Here is a 17978-nt window from a genome sequence, read left to right on the forward strand (position 1 = left end):
TTCAAGAAGGACACTGACAAACTGGAATGTGTCCAGAGGAGGGCAACCAAAATGGTCAAAGGCCTGGAAACGATGCCTTATGAGGAACGGCTAAGGGAGCTGGGCATGTTTAGCCTGGAGAAGAGGAGGTTAAGGGGTGATATGTTCAAATATATAAAAGGATGTCACATAGAGGAGGGAGAAAGGTTGTTTTCTGCTGCTCCAGAGAAGCGGACACGGAGCAATGGATCCAAACTACAAGAAAGAAGATTCCACCTAAACATTAGGAAGAACGTCCTGGCAGTAAGAGCTGTTCGACAGTGGAATTTGCTGCCAAGGAGTGTGATGGAGTCTCCTCCTTTGGAGGTCTTTAAGCAGAGGCTTGACAACCATATGTCAGGAGTGCTCCGATGGTGTTTCCTGCTTGGCAGGGGGTTGGACTCGATGGCCCTTGTGGTCTCTTCCAACTCTATGATTCTATGATGGATGGCCACCCAACCTCTGCTTAAAAACCTCCAAAGAAGGAGAGTCCACCACCTCCTGAGGTCATCTGATCCACAGTCAAACAGCTTTTACTGTCCTACAGTAGTATTATTATTATTACTATTATTATTATTATTATTATTATTAACATTTATGTACCATCCTACAGTAGCTTTCTGTTTCCCCAGGTGGAAAGTGTCCAGTAGTTTGATCATAAATACCATATTTTTCGCTCTATAACACGCACCCAACCATAACACGCACGTAGTTTTTAGAGGAGGAAAATCCGTAGGCATGCCACCCATAGGCATCCCTCCATAACACGCACAGACATTTCCGCTTACTTTTTAGGAGGAAAAAAGTGAGTGTTATGGTGCAAAAAATACGGTAATTAAAAGTAATGCACCCCACCAGCGAGACTGTTCCATTGTAACTATCCAACCTCCCAATATCTCAGCACCTCTTGCGATGCTTTCCGTTTTAACAGTACAAATTCTACAAACACCCTCTGTATCTCCTCAACATCATTTCTCCTGCATATTCCCCGTCTTACCTTAATGGCACATGTTAGTTTATCCCACACCTCTTTACACCATTCTTCCATTTTATTTGTGCAGCTGTCAGTAAATTTGTAAGCAAGTCCTTCATAGCCTGTGAACCTTCCACCCCATCGTAAATTGATAATAATGCTACCTCTGGACTTTTGGTCAGCTACAACCCAGCGATTTCTATCCCTTGTGCCCCAAAAATTGTACATATTTACACCCCCACCACATGTGAACATAATTCCATTTCCTGGCATCCCCTCCAACATAACACCGGATATTCCTTGTTTATTTGATTTAATCTGACTGGTGTTAAATACCATCTCCAAACTAATTTATAATAATTTTATTTTATTCTTATAGACAACATTTTCAGCGTACGATTCTCGAATACAGTGGTGCCTCGCAAGACGAAAATAATCCGTTCTGTGATTCTCTTCGTCTAGCGGTTTTTTCGTCTTGCAAAGCAAGCCCATTGACGGATTAGCGGATTAGCGCTATTAGCGGCTTTTGGCGGCTTATCTGCTGATCGGATCAGCTGATAAGCGGCTTAGCAGCTTAGAAAAAGGGGGGGAGGGGGAAAAAACCAGCAGGAACTCGCAAGACATTGTCGTCTTGCGAAGCAAGCCCATAGGAGATTCGTTTTGCGAAGCACCTCCAAAACGGAAAACCCTTTTGTCTAGCGGGTTTTCCGTCTTGCGAGGCATTCGTCTTGCGGGGCACCACTGTATTTTCCTCCAGCTTTGACTATCTATCTGCCCTGTTGTCTTCTTTTCCTTCCCACACCTCTTTTAATTTGATCAATCTTCATAGAATCATAGAACTGTAGAGTTGGAAGGGGTCATCTCCAAACTTCTGCAATGCAGCAGTTATCCCATACTGCTGCCCTCTAGCTCTAGCTGGTCAGCAATCTTCCACCCTCCACATTTAAACATCAGCTGGTTTATCATGGTCTTGGTGGGCCACTGTGCATTTTGGGTCTTTGCTCGATGGCTCTCCAAAACATGGACAACTCCAAAACACCTGGTTAGGACGGAACGGTAGAAACGCGCCCGTAGATTGTAAGGAAGTAAAGCAAGAGTTGGGAAAACAGGACATTCTCAGCAACTTGAAATCCATACTAGTAATCACATTTAACAGCAGCAACAATCGTATGGAGGCATAAATGGAAAAATCCACGAGGGAGTGGTTCCTGGCATGTCTAGAGACAGCAGGAAACTGACAGATTTAATTATTTAGTTTGGGGGAGAAATGGAAACCTTCAGAACGATAGGTTTGTAGAGAGATGGGCTTGCATTATCGATTTCTAGAATGCAAATTGCAGAAAGGTCAGCCTTGGAGAACATTTTCCAGGTAACGGTTTATGTTGTTTGATTTTTCTGGCTACTTCCGTAAAATAAAAGGAACCGTGAAGCAGCACAGTAGCGTGCCATAAAGCCCAGTTTCACAAACAGTCAATGCAGTTTGATACAAACTCCCATGGTAACGCAGAAATAATTTATCAGAAATGAGTGCCGAGCACCAGCCTACTGCTAGTGGACACGATCTGGTAGCACGTATAGGAAGGACCTTAGTTTAGTGGTAGGGCATCTGCTTGCATACTGCAGGTCCAGCGCTCAATTTCTCGCAGTTATCTCCAAGGCAGGGCGGGGAGAGATCCCTGGCTGAAATCCTGGACAGCTGATGCCAATCAATGTAGTAGATGATATTGAACTAGTTCAGGATTGGATTATTATTGGATTACGGCAGCCCTGACACTTGCGGTGCTAATTCTAGCTCTCACTTTCAGTCCCAGGTTTAGTCCCAGAAATAGGCAGTATTTCTCAGTCGCAAAGGAAGAATGGCTTCTTAAAATGACGGAATATAAGGAGCTGGCAAAGCTAACAGCAAAAATTAGAGTTCAAAATGACGAAACATTCTTTAAGGATCGGAAACCTTTTGTAGAATATCTGAAGAACTATTATAATTGCATGGAAGCATGAGCAGGATTCGAAATATGAGCAAGAGTAGAAAGACATTAAAGCTAATAATTTTGGGTGTATATTATGGTATAATAATTTAGGATGTACATATGGAATGTTAAAAGTTAAAATATTCTGTATTAAAGGGTAAAAACAGAACATCATGGAGGGGGGATGGGAAGACAGTGGATAAATTAAACATATTGTTGATAGTAAAGTATGTAGACTTTTGAAAACTAAAGAAACATTTATTTTAATTTTTTAAAATAATTTTTATTGAATGGTTTTATATTACAAAAAACAATACAGCAATACTACCACTAAATATAATTAAGAAATAAAAATTACATACATCGATATTTAGTTTGTTATTTGTTATTTACCGTCTTATTTCCTCCCAAACATTGCATACAACAACACACATATGTGCAGACACCCACACACCCACACCCGCACAGAAAATAATAATAATGAAAGTAAATATTTTTTCCCCTTTTATCTTCCAAAATCTTTTCTTCAACTTTGACTTCCTGTCAAGTCCCTTTGCATATGTTTTATCTTACATTTGAATGTACACAAAACAATAAACCTTTCTATATAATTTTTCTAATGCATTCTGAAAACATAATAAATCCTTAATTGTAGTCCACCTCCTTTTAGTTCTAAAGAAACAAATTTTTAAAAGAGACTGACAGGTTGTTGACCTGTCTTCAGTTATGTTTTCTGGTAAGCCAAGTACTATATTTACGTGAACCTAATGCACCGCTGAATCTAATTTGCCCCCTATTTTTTGCGACGTTATCTGGCCACAAAGGGTGCACATTACATTCAAATAAATGCGGTAATTCTTCTCTTACTACGCAGGGGTCTGAGTAACAGAGGGCTTCATCTGTGTTGCAATGTTTTAGGATTGTCACCGGACAGGAAAGTTTCCGGGCATTCCTTGAATCTATAACCCCCTTTTTCTTTTGCTAGGCCATCCAGACTAGAGATCAGGTATGTTGTGGGCATATCTGAGCTGAGAAAAAAGTTGCCCGAAGCTGTATTTGGGGAAAACAATTACACAAATCATGAAGGTACCGTTTTAAAATTATGTAAGCTGTGCAAAGAATTACTTCCTTTCTTTATTAAAAGTGGTTATTAGTTTCCTTTCAGGGGTCATGTTTGCTGTCTGTGTGAGATGGTTATTGCTTTCAAACTTCTTCTGGCACTTTCCTAATTTTTCCATACCTGATCCCCCCCACAATCGCTCATTTTTTGGATTAAAATTGGAGGCATGATTTTTATAGCCAAGGAACACTTACTTGGGGTAATAAGGATCTTGAACTGTTTTTAAAATGATCTGTGACGGTGAAATTGGATTGGGATTTTTCAGTTTTTAAAAATAAGTTTTAAGTTAAGCTATCGTGAGTCCAGCTTTCTCCCTATAGAAATGAAAGGGGAAGCGAAACTACCGAACAGCTAATCTAGCAACCGTATTTTGAGCAACCTCTCAAAATATGGTTGTGAAAGTAACTTAGAATTTTGCCAGAATCAGATTGCATTTTGTTACAGTTATACTACTTGGAAGAAGAGTATTGACACAGATTTTTGTTCCTGGCTGGCTACCCCACCCCCAAACACATTCCTGTGTTTACAGAAAGGCAAGTCCATACACAGTACTGCAAGGGGCAATCTGTCGAACTGAAGGAGTACATTTTACTGTAGGGGGTTAATTCTGCTCCAAGTTGGCTTTATCTTAACACCAGAGTTAGCACTCCGATGTGCAAACATGCAGCATTGATTTCTTATTTGTTAGTTACTTTTGCATTAGGCTATCAGGGTTCATTAGTGTTGCCAAAAAAGAGAGACCGCCTCTCATTATCTTGGACTGGACAGCTCTTGAAATGGGTGTTTGTTTATGTTACTTTCCATGCCCCAAAAAGTCTGAGCCACTTAAAAATGCCCTAAAATGCACATAGCTTGCCCAACATTTGAAAACAATGCAGCAGGAAATAAAAAATTAAAAAAAAACAATTTTTTAAATGTAAAAAGTGCTCATCGAGTAAAATTTTATGAAAAGGGCAGATCCTTCCCCACCCAGCTAAAAGGTGAATGCCATAAACAGGCCGTGGGTCATAGCTACAGTATGAATAGAGTTAGCAACCAAAAAGCTTTGGTAATCAGGAATGTCTTATCTTGGCAGCTGAAAGCTGACAGTGATGAGGCCAAGCAGATTTCCCTGGTGAAAACATTCAACAAATGGGGGAGTAGAGGACTGTCTGCTGTAAAGAAGGACACATGTCCATTATTTACCATGAGTCCAGTATTTCACCTAGGATTTTTATTTACTTTGGGTGGTGGTGGTTCTGTTTTGCTTTCTCTTTTGTTATAAGCCTTGCATTCCTCTACCACATTTAAGTTTCTCCCTTTTGTAATGTTTTAGAACAATTTTACAAAGTTAGGATATGCATATAGGGTTAACATATTTTAAAGAGATGCTCAATGTGAATTATCAGGGTTTCCCAGGATGTTGGCTGAGTGGCCCAGTCTTCTCCCCCTTCTGCATTACTGTTCATTTGGTTTTTTTATTTTGTCATTCTTGTGGCTTTATTTTAATTGTGACATTTGTAGAACCCACCCTGGGATTCTCAGGCAAAGGGTTAGCAATAAGTTCAAATAAATGAATACATAAATTCTGGGACAGTTACTGCATTCAGAAGTTAGGTACTGAATAATTTTTAAAACAATCAAGAGTTTTTGCAAAAATACTGAAATAAAAATGTGCTTGTTTTCTCTGCAGTCTGCCATCAAGGCATTTTGTTCCGATTATACGAAGTGGAAATGTTAAATCAAAATGAACAAAAAGTGAATCAGTTAACACAGAGCTTGAAGGAGAAAGATCTGGTAAGTACATCATGCTTTGGAGACCAGTTTTCTGTCCTGACTTTTGTGGAGTGATGTCTGCCAGTCCTTACCTACTGATCATTCCTAGCAAAGTAAGAATTTGCATCCCTTCATTTTGACAACCTTTGTGGCCTAGGACTTCACAGAGCCCCTTAATATTCTGATGTAACCGCAGAGACAGTTTGCTTAGGGAGCGCCGCAAAGAAGGGGTTAACAAATCAGAAAACTGGGGATCTATAAATAGAAAAAGGTCAGTTTCCAATATTCTGTTGCAGCAGGACTCTAGGAATTTGCTGATTTATCTATTTGTAAAAGTATTTTTGTACTGCCAGATCATTTTCTGTTCCTCGAAAACTTGCGTGGTGTCTCCTCTATTCTCTGCCTCAGACCCCCCCACCCCACTTTGCCACCCCCAGTTAGCATCTTCAGGTTTCATTTTCCCTTATCTGCCTTCTTCCTGGACTGAGCTTCCAAGCCATTTTCAAACTGTAGTTTCTGAAGCTGGCTTGTTAAACATTTTGTTCTAAGTCACTCTCCCTGGTCTGGATGACACAACAGGCTATGGGTCAGTGGAAGTGAAACTGCACACTAGTAGAGTCCTTCTTCCAGCCATGCGCAGCCAATGGGAGGAGGGGAGAGAATGTGAACCCCAAAGATCCTTCCAGCTCCTGCAGGTCATGCTAAACTATGATTTAGGGCAGGAGTCCCCAGCATGTCAAAGATGGATGCAGTGGGCCCTTGAGGTCTTTCCTGGGTACCCACAAAGCCTTTGAACTCCCCAGCACCACAACACACACACACACACACACACACACACACACACACACCTACCTGTACACGGTGCCCCCCTGGGCACGAGATGGCAAGGGTAGCAATCTTTCTCTCTCTCTAGGGAGGAAGTTGAATGCGTAGTGCTCTTTCCCACTTCCTCTTTCAGCTCTGGGCTTTTTAAGGCTCAGATTAATTCTCCCGGCTCGGACTTTTGCCCAGATCCCCCGAAAAAAGCGACGTGCGTTTGTGTATCTTTCTGCCTCAGGGCGACTCTCTTTTCACCGGAGCACAGCTCAAAGTGAAAGTAAAATGAAAGTAAAGGTCTGCTGTCAAAGCGCAGCTGTCAGTACTGAAAGTGAAACAAGGCTGAACCAGGAGAGCCCGAGGTTTCTACCTCCTTTTAAAATAGTTACGAAACAAGAGCAGCAGCCGTACGAAGATCTGGCTGTAGGTGTGCCTCTATTCAGGGCCCAGCTGCCCTTGCAACACAGCTGGTCTTGTGGAGCTGAAGACCTTGAGCTAGCCAGGCCCCGGTGGAAATGTCAGCTCCCACACAAGCTCAGGACAGCCGGGCTGTTGTGGCAATTACAAGAAGATCCTAGAATTGGCAGGGACTCCAAGGCTCGTCTTGTCCAGCCCCTGCCATCAATGTGTGTTAAGTTTTTGGAACGCTGAGCAGCATTTTAAGGATGCTAGATTAATAAGAGCAAGTAGTCTTGGGCTGCTGTTGCTTTTACTGTGTTCCATCCTACTTTTGTGATTGTAATTTGTTTTAAACTGTTTTTAACGTTGATTTTGAAATTGTTGTAACCCAACATTTCTAATAGAATAAGAGCACACCCACCCGCATTAAGAAAAAGTGCTGTTGTGGAAGAGTGTTGGCTCAGGGAGACCTTGGTTTGAATGTAAAAGAGCTCTGCGGGATCTGACTGAAGATCCCATCCAGTCCAACATCTGGTTTTCTGCAGCGGCCAACCAGCTTGGAATTCCCACTTTGCTGTTAAACTCACTGTTCTCTGCTACTCTTCACCAGCCACACACCATACTTTAATCAGCTGTTGCAAGAATTAAAAACCAACCAACAAACAACCCTTTGGAGATACAGTGGTGCCTCGCAAGACGAAATTAATTCGTTCCGCGAGTTTTGCCGTCTAGCGAATTTTTCGTCTTGCAAAGCACGGTTTTAACGGTTTAACAAAGTCGCAAGACGTTTTCGCCTTGCGAAGCAAGCCCATAGGGAAATTCGTCTTGCGAGGCAAATCGAAAACGGAAAAACCTTTCGTCTAGCGAGTTTTTTGTCTTGCGAGGCATTCGTCTTGCGAGGTACCACTGTAACAAAATGCACAAATTTGAACTGTATGCAATGTACATTATGGACATTTAAAACAATCAAGAGCATGTATATTGCTTTGATGGATCAAACCAAGGCTCATGCAATCCAATATTCTGTTTTTACCTAAAAAGGGGTGTTAAACTGATCATAGCTTGAGAAGGGGAAGGATCTTGGTTCAGTTGCTGAGCACATGTTTTGCATGCAGACAGAGTCAGGTTCAATCCTTGGGTAGAGCTGTGAATGTCTGCAGTCTGAAACCTTGGACAGATGCTGCCAGTTGGTGTAGACATTACTGAACTAGATGTACCAAAGGGTTTGACTCCGTAAAGGGTGGCTTCCTGTGTTCCTATGGTGACCTTTTTCCTATGCTTTGTAGGCACTTGTCAAATATTTAAATGACCGGGCGATTCTCATCCTGCTTTCCTCATCTGCCTTGGTAAAGGAAAAAGGTAAGAATAAAAGATCTGAAGTTTGCTGTGGTTTTAAAAAATATATCCATATGTGATCTTAATGGAAGAGTCAGATTTGAAGCTCTTACCAGTCTCCCTCTCTCTCCTCTCTGCAGATTCTGGCCCGGGCGAATCTACGTGTCTTCAGGCCTTGTTTTTAATCTCTTCCCCGAGGAAGTGTTTAACAGGTACTATCCCTTTGCTTGGCCTCGACAGGCTGAATTCAGGCAGCACAATGGAACCTCGGTTGTCGAACGTAATCCGTTCCCGTTTGATTTCCGAAACGTTCGACAACCGAGGTGCAAATGCCGCTTGGCATTTTAAAAATGCAGAAAAGTGCCTCGGAAGCCGTTCAACTTCCAAGGCACGTTTGAAAACGGAAGCATTCACTTCCGGGTTGTTGGCGTTTGGGTTACTTCCAAAGCATTCAACAACCAAGGTTCCACTGTATTTGATAGACTCCGCCCCATGTCACACACAGCCTTGCATCTCCAGGGACGTCCAAAGATGCAAACTCTGATTTCCGCTTCCTTCCAAGCCAGAATTGAAAAAAAGAGAGTTTGGAACGGGTTTCTGATTCTGGCCTAGGGAGGAAGGGAATGCAAGCCGTAATTTGCCAGTTTGGAGGCCCTAGCAAACCATGGTTAGCGCCTAATAGGAGGCAGAAGGAAACCATGGGTGGGATGGGAAGTGGCAGCCCACAGCTTGTCTCCCAAACCATGGTTTGGAGGACCATCCAAATTGGGTGGTAGAATCTTCTTTCTCCGCCTTTGCAATGTTTTCAATTGCACTATAACTGCAAAGCCATTGGATGTCTGCTTGGCCATGTGGCCAGGGATAGGGAACCCCAGACCTGGAGGCCAAATGTGGCCCTCCATACCTCTTTGATTGGCCCTCATGAGTCTTTAATCCCTAGCCGTACACCTTCTTGAGAGACATCATACAGCAGGCCTGCTCTGCACATTTTCTAAGTATTGGCATGGCTGGAATGCCGCCCTGAACTCTGATATAATGCTTCTTGCTTGCCTAGGCTAGAGAGGGGTATGCGCAAGTGTCTGGGGGGGGGGGAAATACAAAGATAAAATTCACATTTATTCTCATTGCTTTTGTCCCTGCCCCTCTGCCCCCCAGGCATGTGGCTCTCAGAAGGTTGCAAAGGTCACGCGCATGCTTGTTTTTCTTGTGATGGGTGCACGTTGCATTAATAGTGTGTTTCTTCTTGGCAGCAAAAGATTTGAAATGCGAACACGGGGCAAACAAGAGATATTCACAAGTCGCTCTGGTTCTGCCAGGGCTCCGCCATGCATTGTTGGAAGCGGCCAAGCATCCTGTCGACAGCGGAGACCCACTCAGCACGTTGGTGAAGCTGCACCTCCAGGAGTTTGCAAAGCTTGATAAGAAGAATTTGCAGCCGTCCACCGGCAGCCTCGATAGCCCGCCCCTCTCCTCTTTCGATGTGTTCTCGAAGAAGCCTGAGCTTGACTCTCTTTCCGAAAAGTGTCCCCAAAGCTCTCTCTTCCGCCTGCAGTTTTACCTGTCTCATCCCCAAAACTATGCGCTGGAAATGTCAACGGTTACCGCTTTCCTACATGGCAGAACTCGGTCTTCCAGAGGCAGCGGCGGCAGCAGCAACTTGCAGGAGGCCGACACTTCTTCAGGTTTGAATTTGGACTCTTTGGCATGCGACGAGCCCATTGGCACGGTTGAAACAGCCAGGACTCGGCGTGCGGGGCAGCCGGCCCCAAATAGCAAAGAGGCTGATGTGGAACCCAGTGAGATGGGAGAGCGGACTTTGGAGCAGCACAAGAGGAAATCCAGTAGGCTCCTTGTGGCAAATGCAAGGAAGAAATTGTCTCCTCCGAAGGAGGTTTCCAGCAAGGAGGACAAAGGAAAGCAGAAAAAAGCCAGAAAGGAAAATTCGAATCTCTCCTTGCCAGCTTCCAAAAATTCAGAATCGCCTGGCGGCTCTAATGAACCCACCCTTAAATTAAAAATTCTTCAGAACCCGCTAAGGAGGAAGAGAGGTGAGTGCACTGTCTTAACCCTAATACAGATTTTCTTGCAAGTGAGCACTTTTAAATGCCAGTACAGTGCTTGGGGTGGCAGTGCACGTCAAAGCAATGTGCCTGCCCACAGAGCTACTCTGCTAGAGCCATTCAGCACCAGGAGTCACGTTATCCATGCTGCAAAAACATGCTGCCTCTATTCCTGGAATGTTCTGTCTCCACATGGCTCCGAATACTTTTGGAGAGAGAGGTTTGAAAGAGATTCTTAGCCTCCCATAGCAGAGTTAGTGCAGTGGTTGATTGCCTCAATCAAGCACATCAAATTCGGTTAGATTTGCTCTCATCCACCTTTAAACAAAATGCTGAGGCTAGAATAAATCCCAGACTCTTGGCTTTTCAAATTGGAAATCTAAGCTAAGCAGTTGTATGAATTTTACCTTTTTATTACTTATTTATTTCGTATGCAGTCTTTCCGTTACCTGCAGGCTGTAAAAATCTGTTTTACCATGTGGCGGCTAGCTTCTTCCAAAGAGGGAGAGAGAGAGAGAGGGAGAAGCAAAGGCTGGTGGGAGCACTGGCGGAGGAAGAGGCGTGCGGGTGGAGCGCACCACCCCCGGCTGTGCGATCCCGGCGTGGTGCCATCACGGCTGCCCCCCGACCTGCGCTGGGTCCCACGCCCCTTCGGGCAGCACACCATGCCCCGAAGACGCGCGCCACACCCCTACAGACACGCGCCAACTGCACCCCGTCTGCTCTCTCCCCCCTCCCCCCCCCGTTCCAGAGCATGAAGCTCCATCACTGGGTGGGAGCCTGCTGAGTCCCACCTATGGTAACTTGAGCTTGGGTAACTTCATGCACACAAGTGTGAGCCAGTAACTGTATAATACAGCAAATACCAGTTGCTGGAAATCAGAGAGCCTTGTGCCGTGGGTTGCATCAGCTCTTGGGCAACTCTCCAGAGGTTGTATAGCAGCAGTGGATGTGGCCACTCCACACCCACACCCCCTTGATATACACAGGCACACGGTTCCCTCCTCCCCATTCAGCTTACTGGTGCAGAACAGCGCTGAGTCCTGTTTATGTATTTGTTGTTTCCTGCTGCTGCAACAATTAGTTGGGTGTTGTTGTTTTTTGCCGGGGTGCAGAAAGAATTGCTTGGAGGGCTCTTTCAGGCCTCCAGACTAGGGGTGCACTCTCACTGCTCTAAACACTCTTGAGACCCAGGGCACTGGAAGGATGGCCCGTTTTTTCCATGAAGCTGCTCAGCAACTGAGATCCTCCGTTTGCATCATGAATGCATGCATGCATTTATTTCAAGGATTTATGTAACACTTAACACGATAGTCTCTTAACTGGTGTACAGTAATGGTCAAAAGATAAAGCAAAGGTAAATCAGTTAAAATTAATCCCCTAACCCCCCCCCCCCAAAATCAGAAAACATACTTAAAATGCCTGCTGGAGTACATTCATACCTTGGGATAAACGTGCTTCAAGTTAAGTATTTTCGGGTTGCGCTCCGCGGTGACCCGGAAGTAACGGAGCGGGTTACTTCCAGGTTCCGCCGCACGCGCATGCACAGACAGTCAAGATGATGTCACGGGCATGCACAGAAGTGGCGACACGCGAGTGCGGGTTGCGTTTGCTTCAGGATGCGAACGGGGCTCTGGAACGAATCCTGTTCAGATCCCGAGATACCACTGTATTTAAAAATGTCTTCAGTAGGTGCTGGAATTTCAAGAGGGAGGGGGCCTTTCTGCTCTCAGCTGGGAGGGACTTCCATAGGATAAAGCCAGTGATGTTTAACCCCCCACCCCAGCTCCTGGTGGGTGCAAGCTATGTGTCCGAGCCACATGGGGCCTGGGAGGCCCTTCTGACACTGGAGGTTAGATGAGTGGCTGAGCCTCACAGATGCACATCCCTCCCATGGCAGATCTGCCTGGCACCTTCCTGGGCATGTTGGGGTCTGAACTGGGCATCGCCCACATGCAAAGCAGTTAGGTCTCTTTATCGATCTGAGCATGGGGCAAGCAATGTTTGAATTGGGCCAGCATTCGTGTGGATCATAAGGGCTCCCTGCAAGGATTTTATCGCTTCCTTACGCCTTGTTCCTTCTTGACGCTAGAGACCTTTCTTTTCTCGTAGGCGCTGAGGTTTTGTCTGCGGAATTTGTTCAGCAAACGCCGTGCGAGTCTGCTGTGAAGGCCGCCCCCTCTTCTGAGAGCCTTGGAGTGGAAGAGAAGAAGTCCCGGGTCTCGAAACAAAAAAAAGACTCCACCGCAGAAAACGTTTCGAGCGAGAAGATGAGCACGAGGAACCAAAGTAAGAGGACGGTGCTTGAAACGCAAAATCGGAATTAGGATTAAGATGATGCTTTGGCTTGGCTTCCCCTTGAAAGGATGAGCAGCTGGAGGCTGGTGTTTTCCCTCCCGTCCCAAGGACGTTTCTTTCCCTTTGCGTCACCCTCCCCATGGCACGGGCAAAGGGCTTTCTAATGCCTTTGCTTTCCAAAGTGTCCCCCCCCCCATCCTGGTGGCATCTTATGCTCCTGCGCTTGCGTGGACCGAGGCACAGGAGCGGTCCTGCCACACAGGTGAACGAGGAAGCTGAAGGGCCTTTGCCTTTTAGTTGAGTGTAGCCCAAGATGACTGACGCTTTTAGTCCTTCCTGGGTTGACAGTTGTAGACCCTACTTCAAAACAGTGGACCTGGGTCAGGCAGCGACCAAGACGCTGAGTCAGATGTTGTAAAGTCAGTGGCTAGGGAGCCACACAGGGCTGATGACTCTGAGCCTGATACTGGTCACCGGAGGGCCACTAAACCCCAAGCTGGTGGGCACGAGTCCCGTGGACCACATCCCAGAGCGCCAGGTCCCATAGAGACAGAGACAGGACCCCCATGGGTGTCTCTCTCTGAACCTGTGGAACTGAGTGCCTTCCACCGTACCAACAGTGCAGGGAGTGCAGGAGAAGGTACCTGCCTGCAGGTCAGAAAGTTGGCCCTTTTAGTTCCTAGAAAGGGAGGTGGATTTCTTGAAGCACGTGGTTCATAGTGCTTCCTGCGGGTTCATCAGCAGGAAAGTGAAGGTGCTCAGGAAGCTATGGCTACCTGAGTTTGATGGGATTTCTCTATAATTACCATACTGGCCTGAATATAAGCCGCACTTCCCCCCCAAATTTCAACCATGAAAAGTTAAAGTGTGGCTTATATTTACGACCTTAAGCTAGGAGTGCAGCGAAGCGGCGTCCGCCCTGTGCATACTGCCCCGCCCTCTCCCACCAAGGCTGGGAAGGGAGGGAGATCGAGGAAGGGGAAAGGCTGCCAGTAACGCAGCCCCCCCCCCCCAAGTATGCAGCGAGGAGCAGTGAGGAAGGGAGTGGCTTATATTAGGGTATTTTTTCCTTTTTCTTTCCCCCCCTCCAATTTTAAAGGTGCAGCTTATATTTGGGTGTGGCTTATATTCCAGCCAATATGGTAGCTACAGTCATGGGGAAAAGAAAGTACATCCTCTTTGATTTCTGTGGTTTTACATATGGCATAATAACAATAATCTGTTTCTTAGGAGTTCTGAGGTTATATTTACCTGATTTAAAGACGTGCTAAGAAACAGATCATTGTTATGATGTCCTCATAGGTAAGACCACAGAACTTGAGGGTGTACTTTCTTTTCCCCATAACTGTATAGCTTTATCTGTAACTAATTGAATTGGTCTATAACTAACTATAACAACAGCTAGATAGAGCCTTTTAAAATCCTACCTTTCCTCCTAAAAGCAGCATACAAGGCTCTCTTCTCCCTCCCCGGCCACTTTGTCCTTACAACGACCCTGGGAGGAAGGTTAGGTTGAGACATAGCGGCTGTCTCAAAGTGGTCACTTGGCAACCTTCATGACTGAACAGGGACTGGGAATGTTGGCACGAAACCACAAGTGCTGCACCATATTGGCTCTCAAAAAACCACTAGCCTTTAATGGTGCTTTTTCGTAAGGGTGGAACTGTCTTAGCAGCCCGCTCTGAAACTTGCTCCTTTTCTTACGCAGTGAAGAGGAAAAGTTCCCATCAGCGGGAGGACGAAATCCCTCCGGCTAGCGATGAGAACGATCCTTCGAGCGAGAGAAGCCCGGCCCAGGATGCTTGCCCATCTCCCAAAGTGCTCAACTGCGACTCCCACGCCTTGAACCTGTTGGCCGACCTGGCGCTGAGCTCCAATTCCCCGCTGCTCAGCAACAGCAGTGGCGCCTCCTTGCCCCCCAGCCCCTCCCGGGAGCGCCGCCGCTTGCACAAAGGGAAACATTCTGACAAGTCTTCGGATCATGAATATCACAGAGTGACGAAGAAGCTGAAAACGGCTTCCTTCTCTGGCAAGACGGGCCCAGAGTCTGATTTGTCTCCTGAGCAAAGTGGGGAGGGCAGAGAGTCTCCTTCCAGCTCTCATGAAAACAACCCCGCGGGTTCCAGCAAAAGGCGGGCTGCGAAACCCAGTTTGGCGACACCTCCAAGGGAGACGGGTTATCTTTCGGATTCGAGCATTCACTCCTTGATTTCTTCTGAGCACTCGTACGCCTCCCCGGTGTCTGAATCTTGCAAGAAGGGGGCCCCGGGCACCAAGAACGGTGTGAAGAATGCCAGGCTGGGGCCTTTAGTTGGGAAAGTCATGCCTTTCCGGCACCAGCAGAGGATCTGCCACTCTCACAAGCAGCTGAGGGGCTACATACCATTCACGCGCTCTGCCGTCATGGCCGCGAGGTTGAAGGAAGACTTCTCCAAGTCCCATAAAGTGACCTTTTGCGACAAAACTGTCAAAGTGACTTTCCAGTGGGAGGCAGACTACCCGCCCAACTTAGATAGCAAATACACTAATAATATCTTAGAGAGAACAGTAGTTCGAGCTGTACACGGGTAAGTAATTCCCAGCTTTGGAAAGATACTCATTGTATGAAATGCATTCAAGCCACAAGTAAGATAAATAAAATCATAACTAAAAAGGTAAAGGACCCATGACAGTAAAGTCCAGTCACAGATGACTCTGGGGTTGTGGTGCTCATTTCACTTTTCAGGCCGAGAGAGCCGGTGTTTGTCTGCAGACAGTTTTTCCTGGTCACGTGGCCAACATGACTAAGCCACTTCTGGTGCAACCAGAGCAGCACACGGAAACGCTATTTACCTTCCCGCCGGAGTGGTACCTATTTATCTACTGGCACTTTGGGGGGGCATGCTTTCAAACAGCTAGGTTGGCAGGAGCTGGGACCAAGCAACGGGAGCTCACCCCATCGTGGGGATTCGAACTGCCGACCTTCTGATCAGCAAGCCCAAGAGGCTCAGTGGTTTAGACCACAGCGCCACCCACGTCCCTTCATAACTAGGTAGAATTAAAAGCCTGGCAATAGTGGTGAGAATGCAGATAGGAGCTGGGTGATCTCTCCAGGATCCTGAACCGTGGCCCAGAGAACAAGGGCATTTGGAGGCTGGTCTTTCAATGCCTTGGGCAGATCGTAGGGGCCTTCTGGCAGCTTCTTGGGGCCAACGAGCCATTATATAGCTATATAGGCAACTCTCCACTCATGTGGTGGATATGGTCCAGGGATAGTGTGTAAGGCCAAAATCACATATAGTCAAAACATATATATTTGCCAAGTATGTAAAGCTGAATGTGCACAGGTTAAATGAGCATAAGTTGTGAGTTACATCTGTGTGTGTACAACCTCTTCTTGAGAAGCGCAGAGCCTTAAATGGACAGGAACCTGGTCATTTGGTTGCCTCTCTGCTGAGTTGAGAAGGGCACAGTCCACAGTACACCAGGGGTACACTTGCGACATCATCTGATGGGCAGGAAGTTGGGGTTAAATCCTCAGTTTGGCTGTGTACCCATTCCCTGCTTGGAACAGACACGAACAGCCAACACAGGATATAACCCCTGCTAATCAGCTGATAAGCAGGGGGTCCTGTTCTGATTCAGGAAGGGATTTGGGTCAAAAGCCCTGGCAAAGTGGCCCAAGGCAATGCCTTGCAAGGTGATTTGAAGTCTCCCCACATAGGGACTTAAAAGCACCTTGCTCCCGAAGTCAGGTGGTTGATGGGAGGATAGCCTTGCCCACCTGTCAAATTTTGCCTACAAGCTTGATCCTGATAAGGAGCTGACCTGTGGAGCCAAAATGGGTTGCCACCTGTACACTGCATCGATAGGGTCTGTGCGTCCCAGCCAAGCTCATGGGCTGCTTTCAGGATCTTCCCTAGCAGGACATTGAGAGCAACAGGAATAGATGGAGAGTGCCTGTCAGGAGACATTGCCCCAGAGAACACCTTGCTCCAGGCAGCCTCTCCAGTAGGAGAAGATGACAGCCTCTGGGATCATAGAACTGTGGAGTGGGATCCCAAGGGTTATCTAGTCCAACCCCCTGCCACATAGGGAAACTCAACTAAAGCATCCATGACAGATGACCATCTGACCTCTGCTTAAAAACCTCCAAGGAAGGAGAGTCTACCACCTCCTGAGGTTGTCTGATCCATAGTCAAACAGCTTTTACTGCCCTATAGTATCATAATAATAATAAATTAACATTTCTGTACCATCCTACAGTAGCTTTATGCATCCCCAGGTGAAAAGTGTCCAGTAGTTTGATCATTTTTTTTGGACAAAGTAATAACCATAAATAAATAAGAATTAAAATGTGCACCCCACCACCGAGACCATTCCATTGTAACTATCCAACCTCCCAGAATTTCAGCACCTCTTGCGATGGTTTGACCCCTTTCCGTTTTAACGGTGCAAATTTTACAAATAGCCCTTTAGATATTTGAAGAGGGCTCTCATGTCTCCTCTCAGCCTCTCTTTTCCAGGCTAAGCATACCCAGCTCCTTCAACCATTCCTCATAAGGCTTGGTTTCCAGGCCCTCGATCATCTTTGTTGCCCTCCTCTGCACACATTGCAGCCTGTCAACATCCTTCTTCAATTCTTTATGCAGGATATGCAGGACCCAAGCCGTGTAAAGACAAAAATGATGTGATTTCACCCAGTCAGGTAGAGAGCCTTAAAATAAAAGTTCTCAAGAATAAGTCTGCATTTCCTTTTTCTGTAGGCCCTGGGACACCCGCTTATTGGATGATTCGGATGAAATGATGCGCATCCTGCATATGTGGGTGGCGCTGTTTTATAACAAGCCGTTCAGATCCCCTACAATAAGGAACGTGGTCGAACACCGCAACCCTCCCAAATTCGTCTCGCTGAGAAGCATTGTGGATGCCTTTGAAGTCATCGACGACGATTGCGAGGGGTCGTACAGTTTGGAGAAATGCCCCGCGGACTCTCTATCCGATGATAACCGGACGCCCAGAGAAGCAGACGAGAGGGCGGTTTCTTCCTCGGAGAAGCCCCTCTCCTGTAATGAACTGTCCTCTACGAATTGCATCGATGAGGCTCCCATCGTTATCCCTGATGACCCCAGTGATCTGCCTTTGGAGGAGGAAGAGTCCCATGTTGCTGCCAGCAAGCCTAAAGAGAAGGTTAATCCTTCTGACAAAGTAAGAAAGACTTTGGTAGATCAGCTCAGGCCAGGTGTCAGTGTTGGGCA

General features: G+C 46.2%; 2 protein-coding genes across 4 annotated transcripts in view; one reads left to right on the top strand and one right to left on the bottom strand.

The window, feature by feature from the left end:
• IL15RA (interleukin 15 receptor subunit alpha) overlaps positions 1-17978 on the bottom strand; it is a 237522-nt gene that overhangs the window by 34446 nt on the left and 185098 nt on the right. The window lies entirely within an intron of this gene.
• The window catches only part of TASOR2 (transcription activation suppressor family member 2), a 61541-nt gene that overhangs the window by 28330 nt on the left and 15233 nt on the right, over positions 1-17978 (top strand). For all 3 annotated transcript variants that reach the window (XM_083460845.1, XM_083460847.1, XM_083460846.1), the window contains 8 exons: positions 3944-4044; positions 5751-5854; positions 8335-8407; positions 8524-8595; positions 9634-10431; positions 12556-12732; positions 14450-15308; positions 17487-17928. In XM_083460845.1, coding sequence (XP_083316971.1) covers positions 3944-4044; positions 5751-5854; positions 8335-8407; positions 8524-8595; positions 9634-10431; positions 12556-12732; positions 14450-15308; positions 17487-17928 — 2626 coding nt within the window. The remainder of the gene's footprint in view (positions 1-3943; positions 4045-5750; positions 5855-8334; positions 8408-8523; positions 8596-9633; positions 10432-12555; positions 12733-14449; positions 15309-17486; positions 17929-17978) is intronic.

Source organism: Podarcis liolepis (assembly GCF_965112155.1).
Source record: "Podarcis liolepis genome assembly, chromosome: 10".
Taxonomy (NCBI): Eukaryota; Metazoa; Chordata; class Lepidosauria; order Squamata; family Lacertidae; genus Podarcis; species Podarcis liolepis.